At 37.8% G+C, this 24,297-nt stretch overlaps 2 protein-coding genes and 1 non-coding gene across 5 annotated transcripts in view; 1 reads left to right on the top strand and 2 right to left on the bottom strand.

Annotated features, from left to right (window-relative positions):
- LOC120955709 (protein vav) overlaps positions 1–24,297 on the bottom strand; it is a 46,799-nt gene that overhangs the window by 4,706 nt on the left and 17,796 nt on the right. For 2 of the 3 annotated variants that reach the window (XM_040376803.2, XM_040376804.2), the window contains 2 exons: positions 19,067–19,169; positions 18,509–18,883 (listed from right to left, as the gene is read on the bottom strand). In XM_040376803.2, the coding sequence (XP_040232737.1) occupies positions 18,509–18,883; positions 19,067–19,169 (478 nt within the window). The remainder of the gene's footprint in view (positions 1–18,508; positions 18,884–19,066; positions 19,170–24,297) is intronic. The other variant, XM_040376802.2, reaches the window with a different exon arrangement.
- LOC125907475 (uncharacterized) lies at positions 5–13,916 on the top strand. The gene is made up of 2 exons (XM_049610077.1): positions 5–4,983; positions 7,413–13,916. The coding sequence occupies exons 1-2, from the start codon at positions 3,727–3,729 to the stop codon at positions 7,431–7,433; spliced, it is 1,278 nt and encodes a 425-aa protein (XP_049466034.1). The 5' UTR covers positions 5–3,726; the 3' UTR covers positions 7,434–13,916.
- Positions 15,408–15,497, bottom strand: LOC120960267 (U6atac minor spliceosomal RNA). Its single transcript, XR_005752322.1, has one exon. It is a non-coding gene; the product is annotated as a U6atac minor spliceosomal RNA (small nuclear RNA).

Genomic DNA, 24,297 nt, shown 5'->3' on the forward strand with positions numbered 1-24,297 from the left:
GAAACATATATGTATATGTTTGAAAAAGGTATACCATTACCAATAATTTAATTTTAATTAAGGTCAATCAAATAAGAAGCAAGCACTTTTTCATTCATTTTGGAAATCTGGTATAGAAACATTTTAACGCGCCAAGGAGCGTTAGGCTTTAGCATTGACACCGTGGGAAAATTTAGCAATTGCATAGTCTATAATAACCACGCGCTTAGCAACGAAAGCGTGGTTGTTATAGACTACACCTCAAAAGTTAACATCCTTCTCCTTTTCTCCGTTGCCATGGTGAAATACGGGATGCGCTTTCTATTTCTTGATTGGGATTCAGATTTTTCCTAGATTTGTTGAAATGTTGGTGTTAGTACAAATATATTTTCACTTTTTCAATACATTTACAGGGTTTTCAGTTTCGAATGTATATTAAAATGTATTGCGTTGTTTCACCGCAATATTTCATGTATTCACCGCAGGCAAAATGTTGTTCCACATCGACCTGACATTTCATTTCCATCACAATAATTTTTAATTTCTACAGTATGATTTTCAACACGACTCAAGCTGGATTGAGCTTGACAGTTTTTTGTTATGTGTTGAAAATCATGTGTTGAAACTGGAATTTTGTTTTGAACCAAATATACCATTTGACAAATGTAGAAAAACATCTTGGATGCGGTGAAACAATATTTACATTCGAAACTGACTTGGAAACCCCTGTAAATAAGTACCCCTAAAATACAACTAATTACACTCAATTATTTTAATTCGCCTGGTTATGAAACATAGCAATTCAACACATTAATTCTAATCGATTAATTTTGGGCCGGTCCCGTGGTCAATCTTAGAAGATGATGGTCAAAAGTTCAAGCCCCGTATGGATCGGACCTCCAATACGTAGGACTGAATATCCTGCTATGGGCACATCAATTTGGCACCAGATATCCAAGATTGGAGGCCTTTCCGTTTTAAGTTGGTAAGCTGAAATTTCAGCCTGTCAGTTGTTTGCATTGTATACCAGTTTTCGAGCAACTATCTAAGTGGGTATAACATACAGGTGGGCTTATCCCAAGATGTATGAATTTAGAATACTGATTTTTATCGCTTCTGCTTCTGAATGAAGATTTTAAGAGTGTTTTATGTATTCGTCAAGCCTCCAGAAAGTTTGTTTGAACAAAAGTTTTCACCCATCTTGTCAAAAAGTGATAGCGGAATTTGGGGCAAGTGTGCCATACGGGGCAAGAGTGCCACCAAGCATTTTTCCTTAAAAACTTTAGTTTAATGATCAATTGTGTATACAGTTGGTTGCTTTCCAATGACTAAGTATACTGAGCCGAATTTCATATAGACAAATCGATATTTCCCATTGTTTTGAACTGATTTATATTGAGTTTAAAAAATTGAGCAGAATATTATAATTTTTTAATCCAACCAAATAAGCTCTCAAAAATCATGCGAACAATCAACCGAGAAAATTTTTACACCACCGTATAGCTGAGGAAACGTGAATTTTTTTGTGGGGTTAGTTGAAAAAAACTTTCTTTTTTTTTTTATTCAGTAGGGACGGCTTTGCCGTATTGCTTAAAAAAAACTTTCTTTTTGTCACTGAAAAATTCAATTTAAAAAAAGATACAACTTTTGGGGCAAAAGAGCCATCTCTATTTGGGGCAAGTGTGCCACCATCTTTCATAGGCGCGAGCTGTCAAAAATGTAAACATTGTTGTAGCGTTCAGCGGTATGGTGCGCTTTTACGAGCGGTTTCTACTCCGGAAAAACAGACCAGCAACAACCCATATTGCGATACAGTTTGTGATGAAAAGGGGTTCAAGACATGTAGGAATACATACACTAGTGGTACAAACGTAATAATTTCCAATTATCTAAGAAATATGGTTGTTTTAACCAGGTGGCCGTCTTGCCCCATACGAGTGGCACTCTTGCCCCATAGCCCAAAAAACAACGTTTTTTTTCACCCTTTTTAAAACGCTTCAAAAACTGTTTTGTTTGCACTTTTTTCAAGCGAAACTCATTTATAAGTGCGGAAATAGATGTAAAATGGTTATGAGATTTAAATTGGCTTTTGAAAAACACGTTTTAGTGAGTTATAACTTGAAATGCTTAAGGTGGCACACTTGCCCCAAATTCCGCTATTCAAATTTGGTTATAAAAACATGCTATGAGACCATCTGGACTACATACACTTTGATTCTAGATTCCACCACGTGATTTCTTTAACCGTCTTGTGTACGACCAAAATCTTATCTTATCAAGATTTTTTTCAATCAATAATATGTTCTAACTCCACCACCATAACTGGCCAGGCCGCATGTTTTAAGTGGATGATTAGTCTTTTTATAAGTTTTACTTAGGTTTCTTTCAAAAGTTATATACATTTTTCAATTGTTTTGCTTGTTGTATAAAAATATATGTTGACGATCTATAAAATATGCTCATCATCTTTTATTAAAAACCGGCTCCGACCGGCTCCAGACAACTTCGGAACCTCCTCCACTCCAACCCAACGGAGCCGGCTCCGCCCCCATGGCTCCGCACCCACGGCTCCGAAGCTGACTCCGCTCCAGTGGCTCCGCACCAACGACTCCGCACCCACGGCTCCGGAGTCGGTTTTAACAGATTGCTAAAAAAATCCTTTTCAATAAAGTTTCAATGGGAAAGATCCGTAAATAGCTTAGTAAATAATGTTGTAAAAGAATTTTGTAAAAAAAATCGATAAATTTTGAACATCGTTCAACAATCACATCGCGTGTTAGCTTCTACACTTGCAAGAAGATAGATTCGTTTTTTAGACTATCATACAATGCCGTCTCTATTGAAACGTTAGTCCAGAGCCGTTGGTCCGGAGCCGTTGATTCACCGCCGGAGCCATTGATTCGTCGCCGACTTCGGGGCTGTTGGTGCGAATCCGGCTCCGGAGCTGTTGGTGTGGATCCGGTTCTGGAGCCGTGGGTGCAGAGCCGACTTCGGAGCCATTGATGCGCTCCAAAACACCCATCCCTATTCGGCAGTAACACTATGACTACAGTATGAATGTGTGTGTTAACTTTCAGCCAATTCTATTTCGTTTGCTTGTAGTGGTTGGTATCATTTTAAAAGAGGTGATTTCAGTGTTAATGTCGATATATTGTTACACTGTAATACAACATTTGAAAAAAAGGCCGGTTGGGGTGTTGGAGTTACAGCACATTTTTGATTGAAAAAAATATTGATAGGAGTTTTTAAATTCTAATTTTATAACAATATGTTATAAAACATTATTGTGACCCTAAGACAATTTTCATTCAATTCTAACTAGTAATTCAAAAGATATAAGCTTTTAACCTCGAAAAACATAATTCTTCCATACAAAATGTATAGCTTACACGGGTAGGCGGTTGTACATGTGTAGGGTATTTAAACTTAAATAATAAAAAAAAAAATTTAACATTTTTGGTATTTTTTGCACATGGGTAGAAAACATATTTTCTGAGGTGTAGTACCCTGGAGATTTGACCCCTAATTAGACCATAGTGCCGGATCGGAATATGACCATCACCGCGACAACTGTGCGATAATCCGAATGTCAAAAATAAAGATTATTCGTTTACGGATCGTTGTACTGACAACACCTTCAGCCTTCTGTTAATTCTTCTGCCTTCCGATTTTGTGCCTTTTATAAGTTCAACGTTTAGTTCAAATTAGTAAAATTCGAGGTTTACATCTCAGAAGTGGGATTGTGCCATGCCGTCTAAAGAAGATATGTTGTGTGCGCTGGAGAACGCGAAAGTGCCGGTGCCTCCAACCGCTACGATTGCTCAAATCCGCATGTTGTACGAGGAGCTATTTCCTAGAAGTCACGTTGTAGCCGAACAAAAGCTTGCGCCCGAAGTAACGCATGAAAGTGTTGATACTGGGGATTTGGCGATAAAGCAAATGAATGACGAGCAAGAAATTGTCAAGACAGCTAATTCTGGCGGGTTAGAGACGGAATTAGAAACACTGCAGAAGGAGCTGCAAGTGCTCGAACTTCGTCAGAAAATCGCTATGCTGAAGTCATCTAACATCGCTTCGACTTCGCTACCATCATCATCATCACCACCACCGCTGCCTTTACCTACAGCGCAGCCAGTGCCGCCATCTTTAACATCGTCACCACCGCTCCCTTTGCCGCTACCTACAGCGCTGCCAGTGTATGTACCCAACTTTGAAGACTTCATAGGAAAATTTAGTGGTGAAAGAGGAGGAGTAGGGGTGGAGCACTGGTTTCGAGAATTTGAACAAATATGTAGCTTGTACACACTAAACGACCAGCTGAAATTTTTCTGTATGCGCCGCCTGCTCACCGACACCGCCGCCATTTTTGCTAAAACCTCAGGCGCATGCACCTATGAGACACTGAAAGCTGACCTTATTAGTACTTTCACATCAAAAACTTCACTAGAAGAAGTGTTTAAAAAACTAAGGGCACGACATCTCTCGCAACATGAAAGCATCACAAGGTATGTGTTGGAAATGCAGCAAATAGCGGGCACCGTCATTCCAGAGGAAGACTTGGTCAATATTATAATTGACGGAATTGATGATCCTATTAATACGTCATCCATACGTTTCGCTGCAAAATCGCTCGAGCACCTTAAAACCCTGCTGAAAAAATACGAAACTTTTCGTCAAACTCGTGGCGTGACTCCTACACCAGCACCGTTACGCACTAAACCCCCAGCTCCACCCCGCAGCACTGGCCCCTCGCGTCAATGGGCGCAGAACAACAATAATGAACCGGCCAGATGCTTTAACTGTTCTCAATTCGGCCATTATCAAAGCGCTTGCCCAATGCCACGCCGCCCCAAGGGATCCTGTTTTAAATGCCACCAAATGGGACATACACATCGAGAGTGCCGAAACTTCCAGCCCGTTAGGACTGCTGCGGTGCACCATCTGGGTTCCCATGGATTCGATGAGGAAACTGCGGACCAAATACTGCTTAGCGAAATTGAAACGGTATGTGTTAGTTTCAATATCCAACATACATGGAGCGAACAAACGTTTTTACGATCACTTTTTGATACAGGCAGCCCTGTAAGTCTAATAGCAGACAATGTAGTACCAGGTAACTTTCCGCATCAACCTACCCCTTCTGGGTACCGAGGATTAGGAAATACTATGCTCACGACGTTAGGTCGAGTGGAGTGCAGGATCATAATTCGTAATATTAGTGTGACACACTCGTTTATCATTTTACCTGCTAGAAGTATGCCTTGGCCATTCATAATAGGTCGTGACCTCTTAGGAAAATTTAGAATCTTTCTTACACACTATCCAAGTATGATTCCCGCACATTATGCTCGCGAACCGGAGGGTAATTCAGATTTCGAAAAGATACCAAAACCTGTTAAGTCCCTTGATGTAGGTGATCCTTTTAGCCACATTTGTGTGTCGGAGATATTTGACAGCCCCCTTGAATTAGATATCGGGAAGCAACTTTCGCCTAAAGAGTCTGCTGCCATTTTGTCCGCATTTGATCATTGCTACACTAACTATCCTATTGAGAATATAGAATATCCTCAGTATTCCATGAAAATTAATCTCGTTCATGATACCCCTATTTATGCAAAGCCACGTAGACTTTCCTATGGGGAGAGGAATCAAGTGCGACAGATAGTAAATCAATTGTTAAATGATAAAGTCATTCAACCAAGTAATTCCCCATACGCTTCTCCCCTTGTGCTAGTTAGAAAAAAAAGTGGTGAAGTGCGTATGTGCGTCGATTACAGGCCCCTGAATAAAATAACAGTAAGGGATAATTTTCCATTACCGTTAATTGAGACATGCCTCGAACACCTGAGTGGTAAAAGTGTATTTAGTTTGCTTGATTTAAAAAGCGGTTTCCATCAGGTAAAGATGGATGAAAGCTCAATTAAGTACACCTCCTTCGTAACACCTGATGGGCAATATGAATATTTAAAGATGCCTTTTGGGCTTAAAAATGCCCCCGCGGAATTTCAGAGATTCATAAATTCAATATTACGCGAATTTATAGATTCCGAGAAATTAGTTGTCTACTTGGACGACATCATAATAGCTTCTAATGACTTTCACTCTCATCTTGAGACGTTGAGTTCTGTTCTCGAGAAACTTAAACAAAATGGACTTGAACTGCGCATTGATAAATGCAAATTTGCCCACACTAATTTGGAATATCTTGGATACGAAGCCTGTGCCTCTGGTATACGACCTAGTGGAAAACACCTTACATCAATATATAACTTTCCTATGCCTACTAATGTCAAACAGTTAAGAAGATGTTTAGGGCTCTTTTCTTACTTCCGTAGGTTCGTTCCATCATTTTCTCATATAGCTAAACCTCTTACAAATCTTCTTCAGAAAGATGTGCCATTTGATTTTGATAATTCCTGCATCCAAGCATTTCAAACCCTTCGTCAAAAACTTGTCCAGTCTCCTGTCTTGGCTATATTTAATCCCAAATATGAGACGGAGCTGCATTGCGACGCGAGCTCATTCGGTTTCGGTGCAGTCTTATTCCAAAAACAGAATGATGGGAAACTCCACCCAATAGCATATTTTTCTAAAACCACCTCTAAAGAAGAATCAAAACTTCATAGCTACGAGTTGGAAACTCTATCCGTAATATATGCGTTGAAAAGGTTCCACTCGTACGTCCATGGATTACCCTTAAAGATAATCACGGATTGCAATTCTCTTGTACAAACGCTGAAAAATCGTAACACTTCTGCGAAGATTGCCCGGTGGTCCCTATTCCTCGAGAATTATGACTATACTATTCAGCATCGCTCAGGTTCCTCTATGGCCCACGTGGATGCTCTGAGCCGGACTGAAGCAATTGGTGCTATAAGTGAACTTGATATTGACTTCCAACTACAGCTAGCCCAATCTCGTGATCCTACTATTGAAAGCATTAGGTCCCAACTAGAACTGGAAAATTTACCTGGATATGTTTTGCAAGATGGTTTCGTATATCATGAGTCACCCTCAAAAGAGCTTCAGTTTTATGTCCCCCGCGAGATGGTAGATAATATCATCCGCCACACACATGAGAAAATAGGTCACTTATCGGTTGACAAAACAATTTCAAAAATTAGCTGTCATTATTGGTTTCCTTCTATGCGGAATAGAGTTGAGTCTTTCATTAAGAATTGTTTGAAATGTATCATATATTCAGCTCCCACTAGAACTAATAATCAGAACATCCACAGTATACCGAAAGCTCCCCAACCTTTTGACACACTTCACATTGATCACCTGGGACCACTACCTCTTACGAAATCCAAAAAGAAGTATATATTAGTTGTGATAGACGCATTTACGAAATTTACTAAGCTATACGCGACTCGTTCCACTGGAAGTCAGGAAGTATGCAATGCTCTCAAACAATACATTTCCTATTACAGCCGACCCAAACGGATAATTAGTGACCGAGGTACCTGCTTCACGTCCAACCAGTTCGAAAATTTCCTTAGATCAAATGAGGTACAGCATGTACTCAACGCTACTGGTTCACCACAAGCAAACGGACAAGTCGAAAGGGTTAACCGCGTACTTCGACCCATACTCAGCAAACTTTCGGACTCTTATGATCACGATGATTGGAATTTGCATTTACTGGATGCTGAATATGCGTTGAATAATTCAAAGCACGCCAGTACGAAGTTTTCACCCTCAGTTCTCCTGTTTGGTATTGAACAACGGGGTCATTTAATTGATGAACTAACGGAGTTTTTAGACGAGCGTCGTGGAAGTACACTAAATGATTTAAGCGACATTCGGGCTGAAGCATCGGCAAATATAATTAAATCTCAGCTTACCAATGAGGCCTATTTTCGTAAAAATCATAAACCAGCAGCTAAATATGAAGTTGGAGATTATGTAGTAATGCGGAACATTGATAGCAACACTCAGCAGAATAAGAAGTTGATTCCTAAATATAAAGGTCCGTACATAGTCCATAAGGTATTGCCTAACGATCGCTATGTCATTAGGGACATTGAGGGCTGTCCAATAACTCAGATGCCATATGATGGCATATTAGAATCAAACAAGTTGAAGAAATGGAGTGAGCCGTATGAAACCGTTAACGAAATTTGAATTACTAATCTTTACACATAAATTGAGGTCAATTTGTTGGTTAGGATGGCCGAGCTGTAGTACCCTGGAGATTTGACCCCTAATTAGACCATAGTGCCGGATCGGAATATGACCATCACCGCGACAACTGTGCGATAATCCGAATGTCAAAAATAAAGATTATTCGTTTACGGATCGTTGTACTGACAACACCTTCAGCCTTCTGTTAATTCTTCTGCCTTCCGATTTTGTGCCTTTTATAAGTTCAACGTTTAGTTCAAATTAGTAAAATTCGAGGTTTACAGAGACATTTTTAAAATTTGAAGTCGATACGATTTTTTAATCCAAAGTTATTTTGGAATAAAGATGCAAAACTTACACGGGTAGGCGGTTATACACATGACGGTTAATGCACCTTGGGGTAAATGTAAACAACACCGTGTTTTGCCATTTTTCGAGCAGGTACTCGAATCTAATTCTAGCTTTGAGACTAGTATAATCTAGACTGAAAATTGCAGGCTAGTTTTGTGTGGTTTTGTATGGGGTGTTTACATGATTTCAGCCTCCAACTGTCAAACTCCATACAAAAAGCTGACTAGAATCGTGAAGGGCCCCATTATTATTGGCAAAAGTAGGCTTACACCAAAAACTTGGTTTGATATAAGTAGATCTAAACTTGGAAATGATGCAAGAATCGGGGTATGATCAACTACCAGGATTTTTGAACGGGCCTTTTTAAAGATAAAAGAATTAGGAAGATTTATCCGATGACGGAAACTCAGATACGCAGGCCAGCAGACTCCTTTAAAATCAGATTATAGGTCCGCATTATCATTCAGAAGCAATGACTATTAAGTTCTTTGATAGTAATAATTAAAAAAATCCTGTATAATGGCAGCCTATAGATTAAGAAAAATAAGAAAAATCAAAAGTACACTAAAAGTAATAACTGGTAAAAAATCAAACCAACTACAGTCTGAACTCACTGGTTGAACTTCGAATCCCTGCCAACTATTGAATAGGGTAAATGTACCAGTATTGGGCAGGTTAGTGCAGCAGTTTCACAAAAACTGCTCGTACACTTACAATTTGTATTACTTTTCATGAAAGTGACATTAGTTTGAACGATAAACTATCGTATTATGTTGTGCTATTTTTTATTTGCCGATTTAAATGTATTTTTTAGAGATATTCGTGAAAATGCAAATACTGGTATTGTTCCTATTTTCGGCAGTTTGGTCCTATTTTTGGCAGCTGTGCTCCTATTTTCGGCAACGCGAATACGGGTCGGTAAATGTTTTAATCAATGCCAATAGATAGACAAAAATGTTTAAAACAGTTTTACACTTTCATTTTCCTAAGATTTGTGTTGTAAAGTACTTAAATTATAAATTTTATGTTGCCCATATTGGGCATTTTGCTGGCAATTTTTAGAGTCATTTTGATTTGATTTACAAACAAAGTAGGCACTGGAGAAATAAGACTGCCTGACGGCTATAGAGTACGGCAAATTAATATTTTTCTCTCAAGTTATTTGATTATTTATAGTGAAAATGGTGATATTTGATAGAAGAAATGTCATTTTATGTGTCGACATACACATTGCAGTTTTCTGATCAAGTTATAAATGAATATTCAGCCAAATCAAAAGTGTATTTTTGTTTCAAGTCTCGGCAGGAGCCAACAGCATTGATCTGTCAAAAATCTACATTTACCGTGTACCTATTTTCGGCAGCATTTAATGTGAATAATTACTTGTTTTTAGTGATGTTAAAATTCCACGCGGGCTAGTATAAAATCTGCAACCAAATAATATTTCATAAAAACCACACTTTCATTGCTTTGGTGTTCTGATTCTCTTAAAAATGAAACTTGCCGAACTATTGCCTGACAGCAAATCTGCCAAAAAATTGTGAACTCCGCACATTTTGTTTGAAATTTTGAAAAATATGCAAGGAAATGATGTGATACTTCGTATATGAAAAACAAATGAGTATATCTCTTTTTAAAAAATATGTGTGGAGACTATTCTCAACGCGTTTTTGCGTAATTACACGTTTTTAGTTACCCTGCCGAAAACAGGTACACTGCCAAATACTGGTACAGTATTTAATTTTCCTTTTATTACTGGTACACTGCCAAATACTTTTTTCATATTTTTCTCGGCAAGCCATGAGATTTTTGTGAAATTTTCAAAACCCGGTTTTTCCATACAAACGCTTGCTTTTAATTGAGCTGTCAGCCAACTATCGAGCGTTCAACTAAAAAGCATGCCAACTAAAAAGCGTTCAACTATTGAATTCTTACGGTATTATTTTTCCTGTCAAGTGATTGGATTATTTATCGTGAAATTGATTATATTTAATACAACAAATGTTGGCAGGAGCCCACAACATTGATCTGTCAAAAATCAACATTTACCGAGTACCTATTTTCGTCAGAATTTAAAGTTAATAATTACTTGTTTTCCATGATTTTAAAATTCCAAGCGGGCTAGAATTATGCAACCAATGAATCTTTCATAAAAACAACACTTTCATAGTTTTACTGCTATGGTTCTCTTAGTAACGAAACCTGCCGAACTATTAGCTGACAGCAAATCTACCGATAATTTTTTAACTCTGCACATTTTATTTGATATTTTGAAAAATAATAGTTAATTTTGCAATCGAATTTATGGCAATTATCGAAGGCATTTTTGTAAAAACCATGGCGTATGATATTTGATTTTGGTGTAGAGTATTTACTCATACTCTTTCACTGTTCGTACTTCTTAGTCCAAGTTACAGTTCTTATTTACATCATGGGACAACCTATCAGATTAACTCAGATTATATAAAAAACTATTCATGATTATTTACTTTTTCCAGTTCATTTTCACATGGTCCATGTTGTTATCAATTCTGTGGTTCGTAATTCCACTTATACTTTTTGGTTTATTCCCAAATTTTGTTATTACGGCACAATGGCATAGCTGTGCCAGGGTGTATCCTGATGTAAGGGAGCATGGTTTTATTTACCACACTTACTATCATGTTCCCTCATACTATCTGGTAAAATTCTGAAACTTATCTCTTTCTATATACCAGTGTAGAGAGAGATAAAGTAGTCTGATCAAAGTAGTCTGGTTAGGAGCTACGCTCTTTTGTTTCATAATTTGCACACGCTACAACAGTCGTTACTTTTCAAGCGAAATTAACGGCAGTAACGCACCGTTAGTCGTTGCTAGAATTTGTATTATAGACTAGTAAAAATGGCCCGGTTACGGCAGCAGCGTTTATTGAGAGGCATATGAGAATTGCGCTTCAATCAACCTTTTTTTTGGATCGTTTGTAAAATATGTTTGTGTGTGTACATTATGTACAGTCAGTCCAAAAAGTATTCATCTATCTGAATATTTTACAGAAAAAGACTAATTATGGCCGCAATAGGCATGGGACGGTAAAAGTAATCATGGGGTTTGATAAAGGGACTATCAATACACACGCACTGCTAAAAATAAGCATTAAATAGTGCAATAACAATTAAATTAATTAAAAAACTAAAAAAGTCGTCTTTTTGGCGCGCAATAAGTATTCGTCTATCAGACTTTTTAATCATTTACGCTGGCTGGCGCTTTCCAAGACCGCATTATATTTTTGGTACTTGTAAATTTTATTTTCAAACATTCCTATGACCTTGACCTGTTTCCAGGGTATTCCCTCATTTTGAGATTTTAAAAGGTCTACTAAATGTGAGTCAGTGTATTTTTCGCTCATCCCAATTATCTTTACACGTGACAATGGTAAATCCGTTGCACACTCATCTCCCAAAATGTTTTCTACTTCTTTCCTGAGTTCATCTAATTTAACCTGAGCAGAACATTGAACATACACCTGACCGTCCTTGCCGTTACGGAATTCCGACACCTACTGCTTCCTTGGATCCAACTTAGCGCGAAGGTCAGCTCTTGTCTTATCACAAGATTGACCCACCTTTGGTACAATAACCAGAGTCTTACTATTCTTATTGTTGTTTGCTAAAATGGGTCCTGTAACCTTGTCAGAAATCTTAGGCGTCGAATTAGCATTCCCCGTGTCAAAACGATTAATAATGGTTTGAACATTACTGTTCCCACTATTCGTCCTTTTTCTTTTCTTAGTCTGTAGCCCAACTTTCATCCTCTACTGTTTCTCTGGCCTTAGTATCGTTAAAGGTTGCACGCAAGGCTTCCTTTGCCTTATTTGAGCATTCTACCGCACTCAAGCTTTCACGCAATGTTTGCTCCAATTTGCGTTCTACTTGTGCGCAGAGCTCAGTTTTTAGAGTCTCGATTCCCTTTTCCAAGGCACTCGATATCCATACACTCACATTCGACTCCAAATTTTTTATGGATTGTGTGAGTAAATCGTACGATCCACTCACATCTACATCCATATCCGCCAAGCCCGATTTGTGTTCTAAACATCTATCACACATATACAGCATATTCTTATTTTCATTAATTATTTTGGCCACTGTTTTCGACAGCGAGGGGGTAACGCAGCGACGATGAAAGTTGCCACCACATTTTCCCGCACACAAAATCTAGTCATCGTTTATTCAAACTACGGCGGAGCATGCTAAACACTCCATGCCGTAAAAACAAAATTTAGGCGAGCTGTTTTAGAATTAAAAAAATTATCACACAGACATGAATAAAAGGTAACAACAAATGCACACAAACACTACTCTACTACAGCCTGCGATATCAAACGCTTACAATCGTGTACACGTCTTGACAAACGGACAACGATACGTATGTCTAGCATGAACACAAACACATACCGAGCAAAGATTAATCACTTTCGACAACGCAGTGACGCTGTCGACCGAGATACAGGCGTCCCCCGAGTTACGACCCCCTCGAGTTACGACGATTCGCAGATACGACGATTTTGATTTTGACAGTTACAAGTTGTCATTGACAAGAAATTGATGTATTTTTTTGAATATCTGGGCTGATAACCGTTATACACACATTTCCAAAGATTCCACAACTACCCTATCTTGAATATTTACATTGTGTACGGTTTTTAAAATATAATTATTACATTATCAAACATTATTTTAAATAAAATACACGATATCATAAATTCCGACTCTTCAACTTCGGTTATAAACTTAACATTCATAGATATTCAACATACGACTTTTTCGACTTACGCCTTGCTTTGGAACATTTTTTCGGTCCCAAATACAGTCGTATCTCGGGGGACACCTGTACTTCACCCGTGTTTTACATTCACAAAACAATAATACAAATACTAAACAATAATGCCGCAGGTAGCACTAACATTAAGTAACAAGTAGAACAAAACAAAATAACACCTAGCTCTCTATTTCACAAGTTTTCACAGTTCACAAACGGGAGCTACACATTCACAGGACTGCACTTGTCACCATTCACCTCAAGGTCATTTTCAAGAATATCGCTATAAAATGCATTTGAAACGGCAAATAAAAAATAGCACAACATAATACGATAGTTTATCGTTTAAAATAACGCCACTTTCATGAAAAGTAATAAAAATTGTAAGTGTACAAGCAGTTTTTGTGAAACTGCTGCACTAACCTGCCCAATACTGGTACATTTACCCTATATAGATTTATGATTGCTTAATTTTCGTTTTTTTATATTTTATAAATTAAATTGTGGATGATGTACCTTTTCAAATAAATTATTTATGTATTAAAATTCATACTGTTTGCGATAGATTTACTTTACATTTAGATCAGATATTCCAGGTAATATCAACTCGCGTGGTACCATGGTATACGCCCTACCGAATCCCGGAAATGTCGTATGCCGTATGTCGTATGATTCTCGCTGATGCAGAGCAGAAATTCTACGAACTTTTCCTGCTCTTCAGCATCTTGAATAGTCTGGGCTGTCAACACACGCATGTTTTCCCCCTTCTTCCCGCAAACGCAATACCCTAAACGCGGCCCGTGGCAACTTTGTGAAGGTCAAAATAAAAAGTTAATTATTGTGAGTGAATTGTTTTTTTTTTTAAAGAAAATGTAATAGTTGCTTTTTAGAGACGTAGACCAAGCTTAAAAAATAGAAAGCTATAGAAGTTTTGTATATTATGTTAGTATTTTCTCATAAGGACGAAATTTAAACGTCCGCATTAGATACATGCAACGGAAAAATGACCCTCAACACCATTATATGTGAGGCAATGCGGCCCGCGAACTGAAAAGTTTGGAGACCCTTGTTCTATAAGACTGTTCTGCTTATGGATGTCTCGTTTTATAAGACCAGTGATGCCTGTTGCATCAATTCAGCCTGTACTGACTATAAATGGATGTAACAGGAACTGTTAGCGTCCAATGTGGAGTGTAGCGTACGTCCCCCGGTCAGTAGCAGTAGTTCCACTCGAAGCCACTGCGATTGCAATTTTTGATTAGTGACACCCTAGAATAGTTTCGAGCCTAAACGGCTTCCCAGTGTCACTAGGTCCATCAAGGAAATATATCGGTCCTTTGTGTGTCTCCTCTCGGCTGGATTGTTCAGTCTAACTGTAGCTGTCCACTGCTACGGTATTTACATCGTACACAGTTTGTTGTTCGTTGTTCAATCGAATCACGTTTACTAATATACTGTCCAGCACATCGAAAGCATAAGAGTGCTCCACGTCCACCAGGCAACATATTTCGTCAGCAGATACGGCGCATTGTAGCAGGTCTGGCTGTATCTGCACACAGTCGGCTAAATACGGCATACTCAGAAACATCGTCAGCGCCTTCTGTGGCGTCTCTTCACACAGGCACTGATTAATGAGTCGTAGCACTTTGAGGTTCTCGACAGCTCGCAGTAGCCAATTCTGTTCGGAGTCTTTAACGGTGTACTGATCGGTGACAAAAGTGGTTCATGTTTACGTCCTAAAAATAACAGAGGATTCTGGAACATTCCCTTCGACAATTTTTTTTTCGAAGCCCCCGCCCGTAGAAACGTGTTTAACGATCCAGCCAAAGAAATGAAAAGTCATTCTAACGCGCTACCGCGGAAACGCAGACATGCTCATGCTGGATATCTCTGCGGAACTGTTATTCAGCATCTTGAACAGTCTGGACTGTCTGCACACGCATTTTTCCCGCAAACGCAATAACCTAAATTTGCCCCACAGCTCTGCCGGATGCACTGCTGCAGAACCTAGACGTTGGTATCTGTCGAAAGTCGCCACATAGCAACACCACCTTAACACCGAACTTTTGGCGATTTCCCATAACGTCCTGCAAGGCGTGATCGATGGCGCGAGCTTCAAGAGCATAGCGGCTACTCATGGATATTTCGTTCCATACAATCAGTGGTGGTGCCCACTGATCTCAGCGTATGTGTTCCATCCTTGTCAAGGGGGAATGTAACCTGCTCTTATTTCAAATGACACAACCAAACGATCACTGAAGCCTGTAGCTTCAATTCAGCCTGTGCTGACTGAACACGGATGTTACATGAACTGTTAGCGTCCAGGTTGGGCGATAGCTTGAATTTAGAGTGTAGCATACGTCCCCCAGTCAGCAGTAGAGTAGCTCGAAGTTCATTTCTCTGTATATTTCACCTCATGTGTCCTCGCGGTTACACAACTTAACATATGTTTGGGCGATTTTCGTTCGTTTGACAAAAACATTGGTTGTCGTTTTTCGTCCAACGCCTACATCGATGAATCGCTATGTGCACCGAAGTTTGCAAGAAAACCAACACGGTATAAAAATCATCTAAGCTATCCGCACCTAACATCAACTCCCTAACCTAATTATAGAGTGAAAAAGTAACGCTCTATATTGAGATTGAAAATGAGAACCTTTTTGTAAAATTTGTTATAGGATAGATAGATAGAAGATATGCAAGAAAAAGATATGAAAGTTTGTATATAGAAGTTTTGTATATTATGTTAGTATTTTCTCATAAGGACGAAATTTAAACGTCCGCATTAGATACATGCAATGGAAAAATGACCCTCAACACCAATGAATGTTAATGAAAATATGAATAACAAATGACTATATATATGCGTTGAGTCAATTTCAACATGTTTTTGCGTTGCGTTGAATATGCGTTGATTCAATTTTCAACATGTTTTTGCTTGATTTCACGTTTTTAGTTACCCTGCTGAAAACAGATACAAGGTCGAAAACTGATACAGTTGCCCTACAACTTTTTCAGATGTTACACTCAATTTTGTAATTAGTAATTTTCTAACTCCCATACAAGAAGCAAGATTGTTGTTGTACAGTGTCGGACAAATCAATAGGACCACTTAATAATGTTTTATTCACTTATCATATTTCATTACCTAAATTGAATCAATATTTACCAAATTTGCATGAAAGCACTTTTCGGACGTTGGCTTAAAGTCTGCTTTTAAAGTTTGGTAAAAAGTTAACAAACAAAAAAGTTATGATAAGAATTGTTAAAAAAAACCCAAAAATCATGCGACAAAATAATAAGACCAGTATAGAATTTTTTTTTATTTTAACCATTTATCATTATTCAATAACAGCTCCGGCTTTTATTTCGCAATGTGGCCAGCACGTTCATTTGAAAAACTAAAGAAAATAACAAAACAGCCTTATCCTGGGCTAACTTGGCAGCATTTAATATTTAGTAGCATGCCCATTGTTCCGGATGACAGCTCGCATCCTTTTAGGCATGGATTCCACCAAATCTTTGCAAGTTGATGGCGGAATGCTGTACCAAGCATTCTCTATATGCTCCCACAGTTTCTCTTTAGTTCGAGAACCTGCCGGTGGAAGCTTAGCTTTAACAATATTCCACAGGTTCTCGATCGGATTCAGGTCAGGCGATTGTGCAGGCCAATTCATGACGTCAATTTTTTGATCAACAAACCATTTTTTAACCGCTTTTGCAGTATGTTTGGGATCGTTGTCATGCATGAATTGCCATTTCAATGGCATCTCCCACTCTGCATGAGGCAACATGACAGTTTGGATGATGTTTAAGTATCGGTGTTGGTCCATATCTTTTATCCGAAAGATAGGACCGACACCGTACCAAGAGAAACATGCCCAAACCATTATGTTGCCTCCGCCGTGCTTCACGGTTTTTAAAGTGTACTGTGGCCGGTAGGCGGTATTCTTTGGACGACGCACAAAGCGTTTCCCATCCGAACCTACCAAGTTCACTTTGGACTCGTCCGACCACAGTACATTTCGCCACTTGTTCAGGTTTTACCTGCCCAGTCGTAGTGCTCTTGAGCAAACTGCAACCGGGCTTGAACGTGGCACCGTCCAAGCAACGGCACTTTGCGGGGATTTCGGCCGACCAGGTTGTTTTCAAATAGGCGACGCTGCACTGTTCGATCACTTTCGGACAGTTGCAGCTCGTCCCTAATTGCCCTGGCCGACTTGAAAGGATCAGCCTTGCACAATCGCGTCATCCGAGCATCATCTCTGGCGAATGTCTTGCGTGGCCGACCTGTTGGTATTTTCGTGCCCGTGCTATGCAGCGCGTTATACACGAATGTTTTGGATCGGCCAAGTATTTTCGCGATTTTTCGCTGGGAGTACCCAGCAGCGGACAAACGTTTGATATCTAAACGCTGGAGTGTGCACTACAGCCCATCGTTGGAATTCCTTCCTTCGCTGTGACGCGCTTTTATACCCATAGACGAAGGTACTCACCACTATTTCGTCTCTCAGTGCAAAGGGAGCTCAAAACCCTTAAGCGAGTGCCGTAATATTCTCGCATTAGTAAATTAGAGCATGTTAATTAAAGACACAGCGAATTGCCACTGCGCTAAGCGTTTGTACAAAAAAAAATGTACACGCCTTTGTTCATTAATTTAAGTTAAGTTATCCGACGACTCAATAACATCGAAAAATGTTATTTAATAATAATAAATGATAATTATTTTCAAATTTCCTGAACTGGTCCTATTACTTTGGCACATGATTTTTCGGTTATTTTTACATTTCTTATCATAACTTTTTTGTTTCTTAACTTTTTACCAAACTTTAAAAACATTCTTAAAGTAAACATTCTAAAAGTGTTTTCATGTAAGTTTGGTAAAGATTGATTCACTTTAAGTCATGAAATATGATAAGTGAATAATAAATTGATAAGTGGTCCTATTGATTTGTCCGACACCGTATACAGCAATTTGACACTCGGTGTAAGGTGCCTAGCGGTTTAGAGTCGATGTAAAGTTCCCACCGGTTTACGATGCTATCTCAAATATCCCAAGTAACAAAACAGAGATTTTAGATTTTAGGTTTATTTTAGTTATTTGAAAATAAGTAGGTTTACCGGGCCAGCTAGTAATTTATTAAAAAAAAATTCAGTCCCATCATGCAATGAAACATTTACGTAAAACATTGTTCTTCAAATTCAAAAAATCGACCAAATGTTTTAATTTTATGATAAAGGAAAGTTACTTACCAAGACGGTCTGCTCGACTGTATTCGATTTTTTGCACGCCTCTCTCAAAGTTTCAACTGCGCTTGTCATACTGGAACAGTATTCGCCATAAATTAGAAATGGTTCTCTAAATTCCAGAAAGGTTGTACTGAGCTTGAGCTTGGATCCTGGACAAACGGCCTCATGCAATCGATCCAAAAATTTATTATGAATTTCGACAAGTTCCCTAATGCAAGGGAAAATGGCTCGTATCTCTTCCTTGGATAGAAGCTTTTCGAGAGGTTGCATAAAGATGTATTTCAATGCATTCAAAGCTTCGAGATAATTTTTCTCCGTATCGAGCAGTTCCTTAATTACAAAGTCTCGCTGTTCTAAGTTGTTGGATGATGAAGCTAACTGTTTGGCGATAAACAAGGGTTAGAAGGCACATATAAGAAACATTATTTCGTTTAAAATTATGCACACTGCTACGAACGTCAAACATTAAATCGTTGAAATTATTATTATTATTTTGAATTCAACATTTAAAAAAACTGTTGAAGAATCGATTAAAATAAACAATAATAATAGAAAACATACCTGGTTACGCGAAGCATTCTGTATCGAGCATAAATCCTGATAGACTTCTTCTACTTTCATATCATGCTCATCGTGACTGCAATATTCTACTGGATTTGATGTACTATAGAATTTCGATGCGGAATGCAACGCACAGTACAATGGGCAAAAACATACGGAAAAAAAGAAAACAAAACAAAAATTCCAAGCTACAATAATTTCTGATTTATGAGCATTATCGACAATAATAAGCTTGGGCAAAAATTTAAGTAGCTTTTTTGACCGATTTGGAAGCGAAAATGGCTGAAATACTTGAACAACATATTTATCTATCAATTACAAAGCTTTTTCAGTCCAGTTTAAGTTAAAAACATGGACATATAACATATTTTCTGAAGCGACTTCAAACTGTTTGGCAAAATGCTTCGGTCAGTCGCCGCCAAATTCACTAAGGCGTCATTAATCAATTATGTAACGCTGATAGGGGGAGTGGAGGGGGGTGTCGCCAAACGTTACGAATTGTTACATGGGGGAGAGGGAAAGTTTAACTTTTGTTACGTAACGCAAAATAAAATGATGGATTTTTTTCGAATAACAAATGAGTAAAACACGAGGTGCCGGTTAGTGCCGGTCTGGACAGTCGTCAATTCGTACGACGTAACAACATGCCCGTCATAGGTTAAAGTCCGGAATAGACCGTGCCGCCATAGGTAGGACTGACTATCCTGCTATGCTAACAATAAGTCACTGAAAGCTAAGCTCACTTCACTAATGGTTACAGGCAGGCCTTGACCGACAACGGTTGTTGTCGAAAATGCAGCCAAAACTCTTGCAAACATTACCGATTTTGTTCGTAAATTGCAAGACATGCGTAACATATTAAACATCACATGTTATGTGAAATAAAATAATCAATTTGATGATGATACAACATCTAAAGCCAAAGAACATTTCTGTAAAAATAGACATATTTATGAAAGAACAGGAAGATGGCATGATGAAATACGCTTCTAATGATGGTGATGCAAGCATGTTGCAAACTGTGCTGAGGATTCGATTATCAGAATCTTTTTGAATTTGATTGCTACAATGAGTATTGCTTTATATAAAATATAATGTATTTTTGTTTGGTTAATTTAAAAATTTGTGAACATACCAGAAAAAAAGAAAAAGTCACAAAAAAATCTGATTTCGTTCAATAAACTAAGCTATTTAAGGGGGTGGGGTCTATCTGTTACGCAATTTGGGGCAGGGTTTTTTTCCAACGTTACAGTTTGTTACACTCGGGGAGGAGGGGGTCGAAAATTTGAAATTTTTGCATTACGTAATTGATGGATGACGCTTAATGAGAATCTAAATTACACTAGTGATTATCGACAAAGTACTCCAGCCTTAAAACTGAACTTGCTCTGAAATATCTTATAAGATGTAGAATAACTTACAGAATGAAGCCTTCTCAAAACTTTTACATTTTTTACGAGTTTTTCAATCTAATACTCCTACAGTAGCCTTTTCAAAGACTCACATAACGAAAAATCAGTTTTTTACATAAAAATAGCTTTTTTTCTTCTATTTCGTTACATTTCTCGTTCATGCATTCGATTTATTCAATGTGAAAGCAGTGATTGTGACGTAGACGTCATTTTCATTGACTTAAAATTTAAAATATTGAACGAAATAACCCGTTACAAGAGTATTCTTAGCTGTTTAGCCATAATCTAAACTATTATGTATGTAGCAAATATAATAATAAATGACGTAGGATAAAAATTACGAAAATCACATGATCATAAAGAAAAAATAAATAACAATATATGCAGCGATACACCATGCCAAATGTCTGACGAACAAACAAGGTATAATTAGAATATTTTTTTTAGGAATGTACTTGTATCATATAAAAACAATGCATATAAAAGTCCGAGTACATTGTCCGTATTCGCATGCTGTAATTTCGACTTTCACTAGCGCATCTGGCGGCAGCTGGTCAAAGCATTTTGCCAAACAATTTGGAGCCGCTTCTGAAAATATGTTATTTTTCTATGTTTTTTACTTAAACTGGACTGGAAAAGCTTTGTAATTTATAGACAAATATGTTCTGCAAATACTTCAGCCATGTTTGAATAAAAAACGACAAAAATCAATAACAAAGTTTTTCCAGTCCAGTTTAAGTAAAAAAACATGGAAAATTTACATATTTTCTGAAGTAGATCCAAATTGTTTGGCAAAATGCTTCGGTCAGCCGTCGTCAGATGCGCTAGTGTAAATCTAAATTACACTAGCGAGTACGATCAATGAAACCCGGCATATACAGTGGAACTCCTCATAGCGAGTATCCTTTATAACAGTATCATTCGCATAACGAGCAAATCTAAATGCTCAACAATTACATATGTACATATGTAATTACATATGTAAAGAGCAAAATCTCACACAACGAGTAACATCATTTGTGTTTCTGGTGCGTTTTTCGGTGCCTATAGGAAATCAAAATGGAAATCGGTGCCTATGGGAAATCGTTGTAAACGTTGATCTTTTTTCAAATTATTATTATCGTTCAGATTAATAAGTACTTTCATACTAAGCATTCGTTTAACATAAAAATATTCCCACGAGGAAAAGTGTCATATGATATTGTGCGGCACAAGTATTTATTTATTGAAGATAATTGCGTGGCGCGCGCAGGGGCCTTTGCAATATTAAAATAAAGTAATACTTAAAAAAGTATGGTATGTTGTAGGGAACCTGGGGCAATATGGTTAGGTGGGGCGAAATGGTGACCTGTATTATTGGCAGCTTTAAAAAAATGTTAAAAAGAAAAAAAAAATGTTTGCTCAAAAATATATAATTTTCACCGTCTCGAAAATAAGCTATCGTAACACATAATTAGAGTTAAAATGGAAATGGATATATTTCATGCACATGATATTTATATATGACTAACGTGAATACAGTAACTATTTTACTTTAAAGTAAAAGTTAGTAGAATGATTGGAAAGAATGAGGAAATGACGTTGCAGTTTGGGATAAAATGGTCGGTATTTTTTTACAGGAGCAGCATGATGAGGCTGTGATGCAAGCAAAGGTCGCCACAATACAGGGGTTTCGAGAATTATATAGACATGTTCAGCGAGTTGTAGATTCGTTCAGGCATATAATAGACTCTTTCAGCGAGATATAGAATTGTTCGGAATCAGGCGTTGACATGTTCCGTTATACTGTAAAGCTGTCACTTTCGTACCCTTTGGACTGCAGCTTGCATCATTCTCATCAGAAGGTAAACAAACGGTTTTCGAAAATATATGCTTTTTTCAACTAATGTATGTCTTCACCAGCTTGAGGAATGATTATTTGCTACTTTTAGGACATTTAAGCATGAAAAATTAAACCTTGCGACACAGGGTGTAGACATAACAAATGACAGCTCTACAGAATCGTTGAGCATGTCAACGCCTACTTCCGAACAATTCTATGGGCCTCAGCACAATTTTTCGATCGAAAAAATTCGATCGATCCGGCTGTCATTTTGGTGTCATTTGACACTCATTTCGCCGCCAAGGTGTTCATTCTACTGGTCTTTTTGAAAACTGGTATACCATGACACTCATGAGCAAAATGAACTATGCTACAAAAATTCGATCTTTCCGCTTTGTATGGCGAAAAATCCGCTACTCATTGAGCTGCGGAAATTTTCGAATATCAGAAAAATGCCATAAATCAAGGTTAATGGTTTTGAAAAACGTTATGTAAAAGCAACTTGGTAATTGTTCTGGTTCTTTTTCAATATTTTGGGTGATAAAAAATCATTTATTAAATACTTTAAAAAATGGTATGCCTACACTAAGTACTGAACTCGATGCGAATCAACTTCATGCAGGAGTATGAAAGAAATAGTTATACTCGGCCTCAGCACCATTTTTCGATCGAAAAAATTCGATAGGCGCTCACGTAAAACTGACAGTATAACTATTTCTTTTACACCCCTACATGAAGTTGGCCCCCCAGGTAAACAATTTTTGAAAATAATTAATAAATGATTTTTTATCACCCAAAATATTGAAAAAGAACCAGAACATTTACCAACTTGCTTTTACATAACGTTTTTCAAAACCATTAACCTTGATTTATGGCATTTTTCTAATATTCGAAAATTCGAAGCTCAATGAGTTGCGGATTTTTTGCCATACAAAGCGGAACGATCGAATTTTTGTAGCATAGTTTATTTTGCTCGTGAGTGTCATGGTATTCCAGTTTTCTAAAAGACCAGTAAAATGAACACCTTGGCGGCGAAATGAGTGTCAAATGACACCAAAATGACAGTCGGATCGATAGATTTTTTTCTATCGAAAAATTGTGCTGAGGCCGACTGTCAGTTTTACGTGAGCGCCTATCGAATTTTTTCGATCGAAAAATGGTGCTGAGGCCGTATGTCTCGCTGAAAGAGTCTATTATATGCCTGAACGAATCTACAACTCGCTGAACATGTCTATATAATCCTCGAAAACCCTGTATATTAGCTTTACATAAATAAAGCTATGCTGTATGTATACTCTGTCCACAAGAAAAGTTACTTACAGCACGTGAATTATTGAAATAATCCAGCATTTTACTGAATTATTCAACGAAATACATAAATACAAAACTTTAATTTACAATCTCACTATTCTACCGAGATGCAAGAGCTTAAACCAAAGCTTAAAGTCAAAAGTTGTGATCCATTTTTCTCCTTTACAGGGTTTTCGAGGATTATATAGACATGTTCAGCGAGTTGTAGATTCGTTCAGGCATATAATAGACTCTTTCAGCGAGATATAGAATTGTTCGGAAGTAGGCGTTGACATATTCGGTTATACTGTAGAGCTGTCACTTTCGCACCCCTTGTACTGCAGCTTGGATCATTCGCATCAGGAGGTAAATAAACGGTGTTCGTAAAAATATGTTTGTTTTAACTAATTCATGTATTAAACAGCTTGGGGAATGATTATTCTTACTTTTAGGACTTTTAAGAATGAAAAATTGAACCCTGCGGTACAGTGTGTAAACAAAACAAATGACAGCACTACAGAATCGCTGAACATGTCAACGCCTACTTCCAAACAATTCTATATCTCGCTGAAAGAGTCTATAATATGCCTGAACGAATCAACAACTCGCTGAACATAGCAAGACCATTTTACCCCGCACAAAAATTTTCACAGCTTTTGACATTTGCTATTAATGAGTAAACTTCTGTTTAATGAATAAGACGTTGA

This window comes from Anopheles coluzzii, chromosome 3 (genome assembly GCF_943734685.1).
Source record: "Anopheles coluzzii chromosome 3, AcolN3, whole genome shotgun sequence".
In the NCBI taxonomy this organism is placed as follows: Eukaryota; Metazoa; Arthropoda; class Insecta; order Diptera; family Culicidae; genus Anopheles; species Anopheles coluzzii.